The sequence below is a fragment of the Danio aesculapii genome, chromosome 10 (assembly GCF_903798145.1).
Source record: "Danio aesculapii chromosome 10, fDanAes4.1, whole genome shotgun sequence".
Lineage (NCBI taxonomy): Eukaryota > Metazoa > Chordata > Actinopteri > Cypriniformes > Danionidae > Danio > Danio aesculapii.
Window position 1 is genome coordinate 20,670,721 of NC_079444.1, and position 14,017 is coordinate 20,684,737.

Genomic DNA, 14,017 nt, shown 5'->3' on the forward strand with positions numbered 1-14,017 from the left:
TCTCTCACAGCTTTATCAGTCATTAGTTATAAAAAGTACATGTTATAATTATAGATATTGATAATTTATAATCAATTCAATTTATAAAGTTGTATTATAGTCATATAATTTTTTGAACAATTATGCTTCCATAAATCATTTTTTATCATGATATGGCAACACTGACACAAATTGTACAGAAATTGTTTTATTTATTTAGATAATTTGTTCTAATCTTATGTATTCATATTTAGAGTTTAACTAGAAAAGTAAAGTATATCTATAGCTTATACTTGTAAAGTATGAAGTAGCTAGGGTCATAAATGTATAAAGATGTTAGTTTAAGTAAGAGTCATTTTAATAAAACCAGATAATCTAATCAACAATCTACAGCACTTGCATGAATCCAAATATTGATCTCACATTTCATTTTAATAACTTGTAAAACCTTTTTAAAAATGTTGTTACCTGTTACTAAGGTGCTAAAATGACGTGTTTTACAGATGAAAAAACAAACAAACTGTCTCTTATTTTAAAATGATAGGTTAAGAACACAGATGTCAAACTCAAAGTTCCCTTTAGAAGCTCTGCAGTTTACTTCCAAACCTTATTGAACACACCTGATCAAACTAATTAAGTCCTTCAGGCTTGTTTGAAACCTACAGGTAAGTATGTTGGAGTTGGGTTGGGACAAAACTTTGCAGGGATGCGGCCCTCCAGGAACTGAGTTTGACACCCCTGGTTTAGAATGAATCACTTCACAAAATGTTTCGAGCCAATGAAAAATACAGCACACAGGCTACATCTGCTGGCCAAATACAGTACTAAACATACAAGCAGCTGAACACATGACTAAATTATTTAGTATACTGTAAATGACACGAAAAGAATTATTAGAGAATTATTATTTAATTATTACTTCATGTATTTATTAAAACATACATTAAAGCTTATCTCTTTCATCTTTTATTCAATAAATGAATACTTATTGTATATTAATTATAGATGCATTACATTTGAGTGACAATGAAGGTTTCTATTTCAAATAAATGTTTTTTTCTGAGCTTTTACTCATAAAAATATAAAGCTGACAATGATAATAACAATAATAGCTACTGTTTCTTGAGTAGAAAACCAGAAAACAGAATTAAACAGCATTAATAATATTATTTCACAATTTTACTACTGCAGTCTTGATGAGCAAGAGTTTCCATTCAAAAACTAAACTGACTGATCCCCAAACTTTTACACAGTAGTGCTATTGGTAGACTAATACATGCACCACACACTTTCATAAACATCTTTAATTTGTATAGTTCGATGCATAATAACCTACAATACACAAAACCAACAAGAATGCCATTGTCCACGAACCCACCCTTTATCATATGCACAAATGCAGAATATATTTCAGTCTTGCCCCTGTGACCCGAAACCCCCTGGAGTCGACCCCCTCAGAACACAAGCAAACATTCATCACACGACCTCCTTATTAACAATCCATTTACAAAGAGCCCAATGTTTGTTCAAACAGAGTCTGTTTTTCTCCAATCACAGTCCAAACTAAATTCCCCACTTGAACACAGACTTGACCTGCAGACTGAGGAAAAAGACAATATTGATGAGTGTCTTTCTAAGAAGAGCAACCAGCGAGGAGAAGCTATTTTTATGCTCTGTGTTTATACAATAAGCATGAAAACCTGACAAGTAAAAAACCTTGAACCTTTCTAACATGATCTGCTGTTCATATGTCATGTAAATAGCACTTAATCAGATGCGTCGTGTGTCTGATTTTCAGATCCAGATGCAGAAACTTCCAACAAAACTCAATGAACTAGGGGTCACACAAGGAGAATTTCTCACCAACACTACACATATCGTACTGTAAGAGTAATCCACGTCACATACAAGCTGAACCTAAAGATATGAATCATACATTTGAATATACAAATCATTTATACAAATTACGCCACAAGTCAAGCCGAGCTGACTAATGTAGGTACTTGCCATTCAGTATGAAGTAAGTGATAATGTACATCTAGAAAAGTCCTTAAGTCTTGGTGCCCTGTACACAGCGTGCATTTTCATTTTTAAACTGTGTTTTAGGCCCTGTCCATGTGAAGTTTATGGCTTTGTTTTTTTTAATGGACAATTCAAAATTATAAAATTTAACAAAAGCGAAGTGGTAAAGACAATGAAAAGGAAATTGTTTTATTGTTGTCTATCCCCCAACCATAAACTTACCCCTCACAGTAATGTAAAAATGTTAATTATAATGAGAATTATTTATATATTTCCCAGTAATTGCAGCTTGAAAGGCATCGGCTGCGTAAAACATGTGCTGGATAAATTGGCGGTTCATTCCACTGTGGCGATCCCGGATTAATAAAGAGACTAACTCGAAAAGAAAATGAATGGATGAATTATTTATAAAATGTATTAAATTAGGCATTAAATTGTTTTTTTTAACATCTACACCTACCTCAACCCTAAACTTATAAGTAATGTAAAACTGTTAAATATAATGAGAATTATTTATATTATGTATTAAATTGGCCATTAAATTGTATTTTATTAAACTTACCCCTCAAAGTAATGTAAAAATATTTATTATTGTTGTACAGCATCACAAAAATCATGATATATCAACACAATCTCACAGCAATTCGTAACTTTTTGATCAAGTGGCTAATTTGTTAGCTGTGTTAGAAGCTTAATCTGTTATTACCTGGGAATAACATTACTTGGAATATTGTGACTGACCAATCAGATTCTATTATCGATGGATTTGCTCTTCAGTGCTTGAACTTTCAGCAATGAAAATTTAACCACAATAAACTAAACTAAACTGAACTTCAACTCTGAAAACTGGACTGACACAGTTTCAATTTATTAGAACTTCTATGTTGAGCTGCTTTGACACAATCTACATTGTAAAAGCACCAGTGCCAGTCCGTCTAACAGGCAATATAGGCGGTCGCCTAGGGCCCTGCGTTTCTCGGAGGGCCTCGCGAATGCTACTCTTGTATATTTACTGTGAATGTAAGTGCGAGCACAAGCACGTATGTTTAAATTGTGAACAATGCGCATTGCACAAACCGCATCAAACACGATACAATAGGGTATATGCAGAGCTTATTGTGAGTTTTTTTTCCATTTTATACGATTCCTTTTACAGAATCGATGTTGTAATGTAATTTAAATACAATCAGTTAAATAGACTTTGGCATTCAGTTGCCTAAGCGTAAAACGAGACAAAAGGCCGTTTACTCACACGCGCCTGTCAGAATCGGCAGGCTAGCGCAGAAGCTCTATTGAATATACTAGGGTAAAATAAATGTTCATATTTTAAAGACATGGTGGGGGAAAATGTAATTTAATGCAGTGCTTCTTGTACAATCTGAGACCCACTTTATATCAGATATCACTCCGCCTGTGGAGATCGCTGATTTTTAAAGAAAACAGACCTTAAACGCGCCGATTTTGCAATGGCATACAGTTTACCGGAAGCGCTTAACCCAGGTTATTGGCAAATTAAAAGTCCTATTAGCATACTTTGTCATATACCCTATTCACAACGACAGTGAGAAAAAAAAATAACCTCTATATTTCTTTCAAAGAATAGCTCTGTATAATTCAAACATGACAAATAGCTGAAAACAATAATAAATACACAACAACAGTGTCAATAAATGCAGAAAATATTTTAAAAAATACCCAGCAGCACCACACTCTATTTTGCATAACACCACCCACGATCAGTAATTTGGTGAACTAGAATGACGCAGAATGGAATCCTACACAGATTCCACATATTTCTCCAAATCGCTCGATATAAACGCAAAAAAAGTGTCTTAAAGTCTTAAGTAATATAACGTCACGAGCGTTGTTGCTATTTTTAAACAATCTTAATTGAATTTCAATTTGAAATGAAATGGCATCCAAATGGTAACTTTCCGGAGCCAAAAATAAGAAGAAAAGAAAAGCAGAGGAAGAAAAGCAAGCTAAGAAGTAAAAGTATTCAATTCAATTCACCTTTATTTGTATAGCGCTTATACAATGTAGATTGTGTCAAAGCAGCTTCACATAAAAGGTCACAGTAAATAGGAACAGTGTAATTCAGTTTGTAGTGTTTAAGTTCAGTTCAGTTGAGCTCAGTTCAGTGTGGTTTAATAATCACTACTGAGAGTCCAAACACTGAAGAGCAAATCCAACGATGCGCAGCTCTACAGATCCCGAACCATGCAAGCCAGTGGCGACAGCGGAGAGGGAAAAAAACTTCACTAAAGGCGGAAGTGAAGAAAAAAAATCTTGAGAGAAACCAGGCTCAGTTGTGCACGATCATTTTAATTTCTCCGCTGGCCAAACGTCTTGTGCAGAGCTGCAGTCTCAGTGGCGGAGGCTGGAAGCTGGCCTCAGCGAAGACTCAGCGAAGACTGTTCAAGTATGTTCTGCATAGTACATTATTTAGTAGTACTTTTCAATACTTTTTAATACTTGCAAACTTATTTGTTTAAATATTTTTACATATGTATTATAGGTTAAATATTTTAAAGTTAATAAAAAGGTATACACTTAAATATTTAAATTATATTTATTTGTGCTTTCTTCTTACTGGTTACACCAGTGGGCTCAATTCTTTTTTATCTCACCTAGGGCCCCTCATCCCTACAGGCCGGCACTGAAAAGCACTATAGAAATAAAGATGAACTGCATTGATTAGTAGTCCAAAGAGCTACGTAATAAGTTATAATAATGCAAAACACTGTTTTAAACTATACGGATTTAAACTTTTTTATTAATTTTGGCCATTCATTAACACAACAACAAACTTTCGCAAGTTCTTGAACATTTTCTACTGAAAGCTGTAGTCAACATTACTGTGGATCCATGCAAACAGGCATCGTTGTCACCTGTATGTGAAGTTTGTTTTAGAAACGCAAAGAGACATCTTTCTGTTTTAGTAGAACACCTTTGTCATGTAAACATACGCCTGAGTTAAACTCCTCATCTAACCTTCACACAACTAACGTGTCTTCTTTTTTACACCTTTACCACACTACAGATGATGATGCAACCAGCCATAAGGTTTATGGATGGTCTTTTAGATATAAACAAATGCTGTGAGCAGACATTTCAGACATTTGCAGTACTGCAGACATGCAATATAATCACACTCACTCGAAATAAAAGATGTTCAAATATGAAACTTGTCCGTGTACCTAAAAGGCGTGGAGATATTTGCACAAGAGCTCAGGTTTGCTTTAAACAAAGCATTGCATTACATAAAGGCAATTCATAAAAACATTTCTAAAACTTCATTTCAGATCCCAGAATTCCCATTTCTCCATGATAAACTTCAGCATGACAGCCACACCTTTACTGTCACACAAGGAAAGTTCATCTGACACTGTAAAGCTGACGTTTCATGTCCAAACAAGTGCAATATTAACCAGGTTTTACCACGCTTTTACATGAATACGCGCAGCATTCCAACCCCAAACTTATATAGTATATACCATGACCTAAAACAACATGAAATCTTATATACGAAGGTGAAGAAGTCAAACTTACATGCTAATGCTGTTCTGTTTCAGGGAGTTTGTCCCATTGCTCTTCTTGCTCTGGGATCCCCCCATGATGCAGGTCTGTTTACAGTGTTTATATTCTAGTATATTTCTAAGATGGTCTGAGTAGGTGGCCCATCCTGGCTCCTGTCGTAGAGTTAAAGAGTCACACAGCCTAATGCTACAGCAGTGACGGTGCAAAGTGTGTCAGAAATGCTGAAACACTGCTTTTTTCTCCACTGCTCGCTCCTCCTACCACACACACACACACTCCTACAGTAGATACATAATGACCTCTAAATGCACACACACACACAGAAGCTGTCACTCAGGCATTTGGAGATACCATAGAAATTTGGCAGGGAGGGATCAGCATCCATCCAGACAGGTTTATCTTATTGTGCTGTGAATAAACCTGCACTGATGATCTGAAGTGATTGTATGTATGTGGACATGTACTGACATGTGGTCTTGGATTAAGCTCAGTAATTCTTTTTCTTGTGGGCAGCTAAAAATGTGTCTGTGATCTCCTGAGACTGACTAATTAAAGTTCAACTTTAAATGTGGGTCAAATCTGATTAGCTCGTCTTTTTTTAGACCATATCAAGGTACAAACGATGTGATGTGCTAAAAAAAGATGAGTGGGAGAGTTTGTGTGTGTGAGGAAACCGAAAAACAGCAGGACTTATGATTATAAGATGCTTTTTAAACCAAACTTTAGATGCAAAAGTTTATCTTCATCTTTGGACAAAAGAGGCAATCCTAAAATGTAAAAATTATAGTTATTATAGTTATAAAATATAGTTATATTATAGTTTATAATATATAAGGCCTAATTTAGAATGTTGAATGAATGAATGAATGAATGAATGAATGAATGAATGAATGAATGAAATGAATGAATAAATGAATGAATGAATTCAGATTAGTTCAGATGCAAAAACCTCTAAATGCCATCTGAAAATTTTCTCTAAAATGAGCATTTTTATCAGGCGCCTGTGTGTATGTTCAGTAATATAACTTTTATGCCAAAGAATAAGTTCTTTTTCTGGTCTTTAAAGTGAAATGTCTCAACGGAGGCTGAGAAAAATGTTCATTGTCGATGAATATTTCAGATGGCACTTGGAGGTTTTTGCATCTGAACTCTTCAAATAAACAAATAAACTGCATAATATTTAAAATATTATATATATATATATATATATATATATATATATATATATATATATATATATATATATATATATTGTACAGTTTATTTGATAAATAAATAGGTCTATAATAACATGGAACCCACTTAGAATTTTCTTTTCTGAGAAAGTCAGTATCTCCACAAACTCTAAATCTTGGGGCCTTTAATTAAGTACTTTGTATAAACACCTGAGGATTAATGTTTGTAATATTGGGTTATCAAGGTATATGTGTATTCTGTACAGTTTTTTTTTAATTTATTAATTTTTTTTGTAATTCACTTGTTTAAATTTGTATTTATTTATTTTTCTTCTTTTCTCTTTTAGATAAATGTAATTTCAGTTTAGAGGGTAGGGGGTGGGAATAATATTTGTTTGAATTTCCCTGTAAAATTGCTTTGTTATATCTGTAAAAGTTTAATAAACGGATTAAAAAATAGGTTTATGACATCATTTGGGAACCATTGCATGATGTATGTGAATAATCTGTGGATAGCTTCCAAAGATAGTCATGCAGAAACATGTAGTTAAAATAATAGTTAATAGCAATTTTTTCATGGAGTCTTCATTTCAAAATAGTACAAGTTTTGTAGAGGATATTTAAGCCAGATTTTGAGTGGCAGCACCATAATGTTCTTATGACAAGGTCCGAATACGATATTTGCAGATATATTGTAGATGGAGCAAAGCTGATATTTCAGAAGCTTAACATATGGTAAATACAGAAAATATTTTCACTTGTTTAATTTTCAATTCTACAGGAGTTTAAACTGCTTTGAATTTAAAGTCTAAAAAGTAAACACCAAGTTAGGGAAGGTTCCCCTTCACATATACCCAAGACATTTTTACCCACATTTGCAGATTTCACACAGTTGCTTATATTCAACTTGTCTGAACATGCTACTCAGACACATACATTTGTTTAGCTGGTTTCTCAAATAAATAAAATGTACTATGCTTATATATACAGATAACAGGACACTTAGTCCTTTATGATTGTTGCCTGTCAAGATTACACAATTAAATTTTTAGAATTTAAAGGGCACCTATTTTACCCCTTCTTCAAGGTTTCTTTTGTGTCTCCAGAATGTGTCTGTAAAGTTTCAGCTCAAAACACCCATCAGATTATTTAATTTACCTTTCAGAATATTAAGATATTCTGCTCTGAATAATGTGTAGCTGTTTTTGTTGCCTGTGCCTTGTGTTCTAGCGCCCACTGTTGCCACGTGCCTGTCAGATAAACAGCACAGTGACAGACATGAAGGAAGCATTTGTGAGAAATACTATAGTAAAAACTTTCTCAATGATTATTTGATGTTTTTGCTGTGGAGTTAATTCAAGCCTTTCTGCCACAATGAGTCACACACAATGTTGTTATAAAGTTTACTTTAACTTTGCACTGTTTTGCACAGCAAATGTGACAGAATAAACATTAATATCCACTGCTTTATTGATATCCATTATGTGAATGTACAAAATAAACCTGATTGAACATCCACAAACCATCATTGAAGCGTCTTCTTTTATCATTTTAATGACACGCAGCTGTGATGATGAAGACGCTAAAATCGTTGTAATTCAATACGAACTTGGACTGTTTTAAAAACGTTTTAAACTTGTAAAACTCATTGTTAATCACATTTGATGATGACTGATGATCACAGAGAGCTGAACAGATCTTTTAAACTCAGTTGCTTTGCGCACGTCCTTTCTTGTTGATATGATTTTACGTGTTACTACGGAGACATGTTATTTCGCGGCTGTCAATCAATTTGGTTGGTGAGGAAACCACACTCCTATGTCACGTTGCGGTGGGCCTCAGTCTGGGAGGGATTTGGATCCTATTTAAACCTCAGGAAATAAAAAAAAAGAAACTTATAGTGTTTCTATCACTCCAGTATGACTGTGGACACACTATACCTACACACAGCTCTCTCCAAACAGCGGAGTTGTTGCCAATCTGCAAAAAGACTTTTTGAATTTTTTATGATTTACTTAATTTGTCTCAGATATTCAAATCATGGACAAAATCAGTGTGCACCCAGCTTTACACAATAGTTCATGTTGCATTATTTAGCTTCATCGATGGCACTATATTTAGACGAGATCAATTATCAGGCAAAATAATCAACAGCAATTTATGGTAATCAAAAAACTTAACCTTTTAATGGGTGAAGAATCATATAAAGGAGCTAATTTGACATTGATTACAATATTATACATATTATAAAAGTTAGAAAGTCTTGTAACCCTCAGTAACATTCCAGGACTTTTTCTAATGAATATTTCAAAGAGAACTCAATAGAGAGTTAAAACTGAAACATAAAAATATATTATACATTTTTATTTTTAAAAAACTATTTAATTGTATGCTTTAGAATTCTTTTGCTGTAATAAAAGTTACAAAACAAGTGTTTAATTGTTTATTTATTAAAGCTAATTGAAATAAAGTTAATTGAATTTGTTTATAGCAGTTTTTTAATAAAAATACCTTTTTAGCCACTACAATAGTGATAAAAACTTACTTAAAGCTTATTAAAATACTACAATGTTTTGGATTGCTGTCATGTAAAATAATGAATAGCGTCCTTAGAAATGATACATGTTAAGGATGTGTATATTAGTGGCAGTACTGACTAAATCTGTTAAAGACTGCCCTCTATTGGCAGTAATGAGCAAACATGCTAAGAGTTTAGTAATGCATCACGCCGGAAATCACCACAGCAGAAAAACTGAGAAACTCACTATAGAGATTCCTTCACAACACATAATGATTTCCAAGGTTTACATCTAATGTCAAATCAAGGCATTCATAAATCAACCCCATAAATAACCTTCAACCAGGGGCGTAGCGGACATTTTAAAAGTGTGTGTGTGTGTGTGGGGGGGGGGGGAATCATGCATTCAAATAATTATTAATTACCTGTTTCTAAATGGTCTGTCTCTAAAAGTGAGGTGAACGTATCCCCCCCGTCTCCCCCTGTTGCTACGCCCCCACCATCAACAATGAAGCACTTTTCAAAACAACAACTAAACAATCCATTAAACATAAACAGTCAGAATCCACATATAATGCAGCTGATGTGTGTTTTATAGCCAGCATAACTGCAGTGTACTGAACACGGTAGGCATTCTCTATTTTTGTCAGTCTTTTTGGAGGCACAGAACCATGAGGATCTCAGGCTGGGAAACTTCCCTTTGTTGACTCAACATCTTTCCACATCCTCCTTCCACAAGGGACGATTACATAGCCCACTGCACACTGCGGGGGTCTGGATCCAAATATTTGAACACACAACCGATTCAGAAGACTAGAACTTTTACCCTCCAGCACTTCAACTCAACTGATGGGCACAAGACTCCACATTTACAAGCAATGACAGTTTTAATTTTGGTTTTAGATATGACTTCACTCTTTGACCTCAAGAAACTTACCAGAAAGACAGAGAATACTTAGCCAAGATGATGCAATACACATGCAAATGTCTTTTGAGACAGCTGCTCAATTCAAGTTGAATTGGACAGAACCATGAACAGAATTTTATTATTTTGTATTCAAATATGCATATCCAGGTCCTGGTTTAGTGATTTAGTGCCTCAGCATTATGCTAATCAGCTTATATAAAAATAGGAGAATCAATTTAATTGCCTTCAAAATAATAATAACAATAATAATAAACACTTTTCAGCAACACTTTACAATAATGTTGTACTAGTTAATGTTAATTATTGCATTTACTAACATAAACAAGCAATAAACAATACATTTACTACAGTATTTATTCATGTTAGTTAATGAAAATACAGATCATTGTTAGTTCATGTTAACTCACGGTGCAATAACGAACATTTACAAGCATGAATTTGGATGATAATAATACATATATTGAATTATGATTAATAAATGTTGTAAAAGTATTGTTCATATGTAGTTCATGTTAGTAAATGCATTAACTCATTCATTTTCTTTTCGGCTTAGTCCATTTGTTAATCTGGGGTTGCCACAGCGGAATGAACCGCCAACTTATCCAGCATAAATTTTACGCAGCGGATGCCCTTCCAGCTGCAACCCATCACTGGGAAAAACCCACACACTCCCATTCATAGACATACACCTCGGACAATTTTAGCTTACCCAATTCACCTGTACATGTCTTTGGACTGTGGGGGAAAACGGAGCACCCGGGGGTAACCCACGCAAACACGGGGAGAACGTGCAAACTTCACACAGAAATGCCATCTGACCCAGCCGAGTCTCGAACCAGTGAGCTTCTTGCTGTGAGGTGACATTGCTCACCACTGCGCCACCGCGCTGCCTAAATGCATTAACTAATGAACCTTATTGTAAAGTGTGACCCACTTTTTAAAAGTCCCTGTGAAAACAAAATGAAAGTTTTCCGTTGTTAGTACCAATATGTTAGTAAGGTTAAGATACTTAAGGTATTAGAATGCTACAAAACAGTACCACAATTCACATTTAGAAGATATCAGCATTCAAATCTTTAGGTTTGCCATTTCGACACTATGAATAAACGTTTTAAAGAGTCAGATCTTATGACCAATCAAATTATGTTCTATAGTATTTAATACAGCCCATTTAAGATGCTAAATTGATGATGGTGAAATCGCTTTTTATTCACGTCAAAGGGGACCTAAATTGTGAATTCACTTCAACACTTGCAAGTATGAGAAAATAATAAATGGTAGCTAAATTGTGTTGATCTGAACTCCTTAGTCGTTCAAAACGATCATTCTGTGCAAGAAAGTGAGCATTATTTACCTTTTAATCCACAATTTGGCTTCCCCTACCAGGATTGTTCAACTATTTGTTTAAGTCGACAGGATGTTGTGAGGTGAATCACACTGGTTATGAGAGACATATCATTAATGGCTGGTCTGTTTTGCAACAGCACATTGAGCTCAGTTTAATAGGCTACTCAATCTTAGCCTTATAAAAACATGCACCATTTATGTATTTGTGCAGATTGAGTTTGGAAGCTGAACAGCAGCACATTCATGTGTGACAGACGGAGATGTCGCTCCTAAAATCTCCATCATTTTTGGTCTTACATCTTTCATACGTTGTTCAAATCTGTAAAGACTCTGTTTATGTGTGTGCTCTCACAATAACAGATGACACTGCACTTTGGTTAAATAGTGAAAGTAAGTGGTGTGTGCTTCTACTGTATGTCTTTGTAAACTTGAGCATGTAAAAAAACTAAAATAAATATCTACAAAGAGCTAAATATCTAGCAATCCATTACTGTGGAGATGAGGATGGAATCAGTGTCACCAGAGACTTCCTCTCTTATATCAAAAACAAACACAGCACAGGTCTTTCGCTTAATGAGATCATCTCAATGTATTGTCATGAGCCACGAGTAATCATTTGTTTTTGCCTGTGTATATGATTTTTGGACTTTCGAAGTGCCAGTAGTTGCTGGGGAAAAAATGTCACCCACATCTTAAATGGCCTTGGTGAGTAGATTAACAGCGAATTTTCATTTTTGGGTGAACAATCTCTTTAAGCTTTCTGAGCGTGGGCTGTTTGGAGACTTGAATGTCTTTCTTTGTATGAGCCTGGAGAGTGAACTGACCTTTGCATTAGTGGATGAAGCAACACAGTTGTAGAGGTCAGTTTTCTCATGCGGTTAACACACGTGACGGACCATCTAACAAGACCATACAGCTCAACATTTCCTTAAGCATAACCCAAATAAAGCTTCCATCCCTGATTACGCGGAGATTTACATTTCACAGGCATTTCCATGAACTGGTGGCCATGTGACTATAGAAGGAACGCAGGACTGATTATGAAATTTGTGCACTGATGTGTGAAATATGCACAAACTGGCTCTTTATATTTTGGTGGCATACTTATGAAAGTACTCTTTTATTGGGGATTTTGATAAAGTTTGGATTGTATTAAAAATGGTGACTTGCTTTTAGCCTAAAAACAGGGATCGGGTAACATATGTTCCCACGCACGTATGTTCTTAAGTTGGCAACAACTTTTGAAAATGGCTTTAAAAGTACAAGTTTCTGAAAATTGTTGTCTTTTCCAACAAACTATGAAAAAAATGTGAAAAGGTTGTAGGTTATGCAGGGAAAGGAATTTGTGTATACTTATCAACCAAAAACATATTTTTAAAAATGACAAACTACAATAAATGTTAACTACACTACTTTTCCCTCAATACAATTTCTTGATTTTTACTTCACATTTTGTTTAAATGAATGTTGATTGAGTCGGAGTCAGTCAGAGCCCAAAATTCTGCTGAATTTTCTGTTTGATTTCCACTGAACTGAAATGAAGTGAAGCTGGAACAACACAAGTGCAAGCCTGCAAAATTATGACAAAAATACATGTTGAACTTGAAGCATTGTAAAACAGTCCAAAACGCGTCATGCTTGATTTGTCATTGAAGTTTTTCCACACTTTATGGGAAGTTTGACTCACTCGTTCGGATCTTTAAAACAGTTTGTTCTAATTAACCAGCAAAACAATACAGCTTTCCCCCTCGACATGCACCATATGGTAGGCTAATTTGCTTCAAATGTCATTTTTGATAACAAGGTAACAGAACTGTTGACACGAGAACCACGAACGCTCTGATTCGCAAATATGATTCATCGGAAGATGACTCGTTGAAATATGATTCATTTAAAAGATTCTTTTCACAACAGAAAGGTGTCCAGTAATAAAACGCGAACATTACTGTTAAGGAAACATTTAATATGATCCATATCCCGTTTCATAATAGACTGTAACTAATATGTAACTGTACTATGTTTGCTCAAAAGAGACCTATTCTCACAATTTTGACATTGTGACTCGCCGGCTTCATGTTTAAGGAGTTTTAATTCCCTCCAGCCATATTAAAAAAAAGAGACACGTTTTTGTAAAAATCCTGCTTAATAAAAATGTTTCCTCACCTTTTCCGACGTCTTTCAACTCATTTCATCTTTCAACAACATCTACTTCTTTAGTCTTAATAGTTTGAGTGTTCTGAAGAAGCGGAGTGTCTGCATTTAAAGAGCCGGAGTGAAACTTTGCTGTTGTGTTCATTGGCTGTGTGTAATTCCTGGCGTCGGATGGGAGGGCAGTTCATGACTCTGTATGGAAACGGGATGTTTTGTAATGTGTGGCGCACTATTCCAGACGGATAAATGGGAAATGAACAGACTTCCCGGTGGCTGTGATCTGGACACTGTCTTAAAGACACAGTGTTTGGTATCTGAAGAATGTCTGTCTAACATCTGACGTAAAGCCATCACAAA

At 34.9% G+C, this 14,017-nt stretch overlaps 1 protein-coding gene across 1 annotated transcript in view; it reads right to left on the reverse strand.

The window, feature by feature from the left end:
- tacc1 (transforming, acidic coiled-coil containing protein 1) overlaps window positions 1–5,731 on the reverse strand; it is a 37,091-nt gene extending 31,360 nt beyond the window's left edge. The window contains exon 1 of the mRNA XM_056466231.1: window positions 5,554–5,731. Within this exon, the coding sequence (XP_056322206.1) occupies window positions 5,554–5,618 (65 nt within the window). The 5' untranslated portion in view covers window positions 5,619–5,731. The remainder of the gene's footprint in view (window positions 1–5,553) is intronic.
- Between the last annotated feature and the right edge of the window lie 8,286 nt (window positions 5,732–14,017).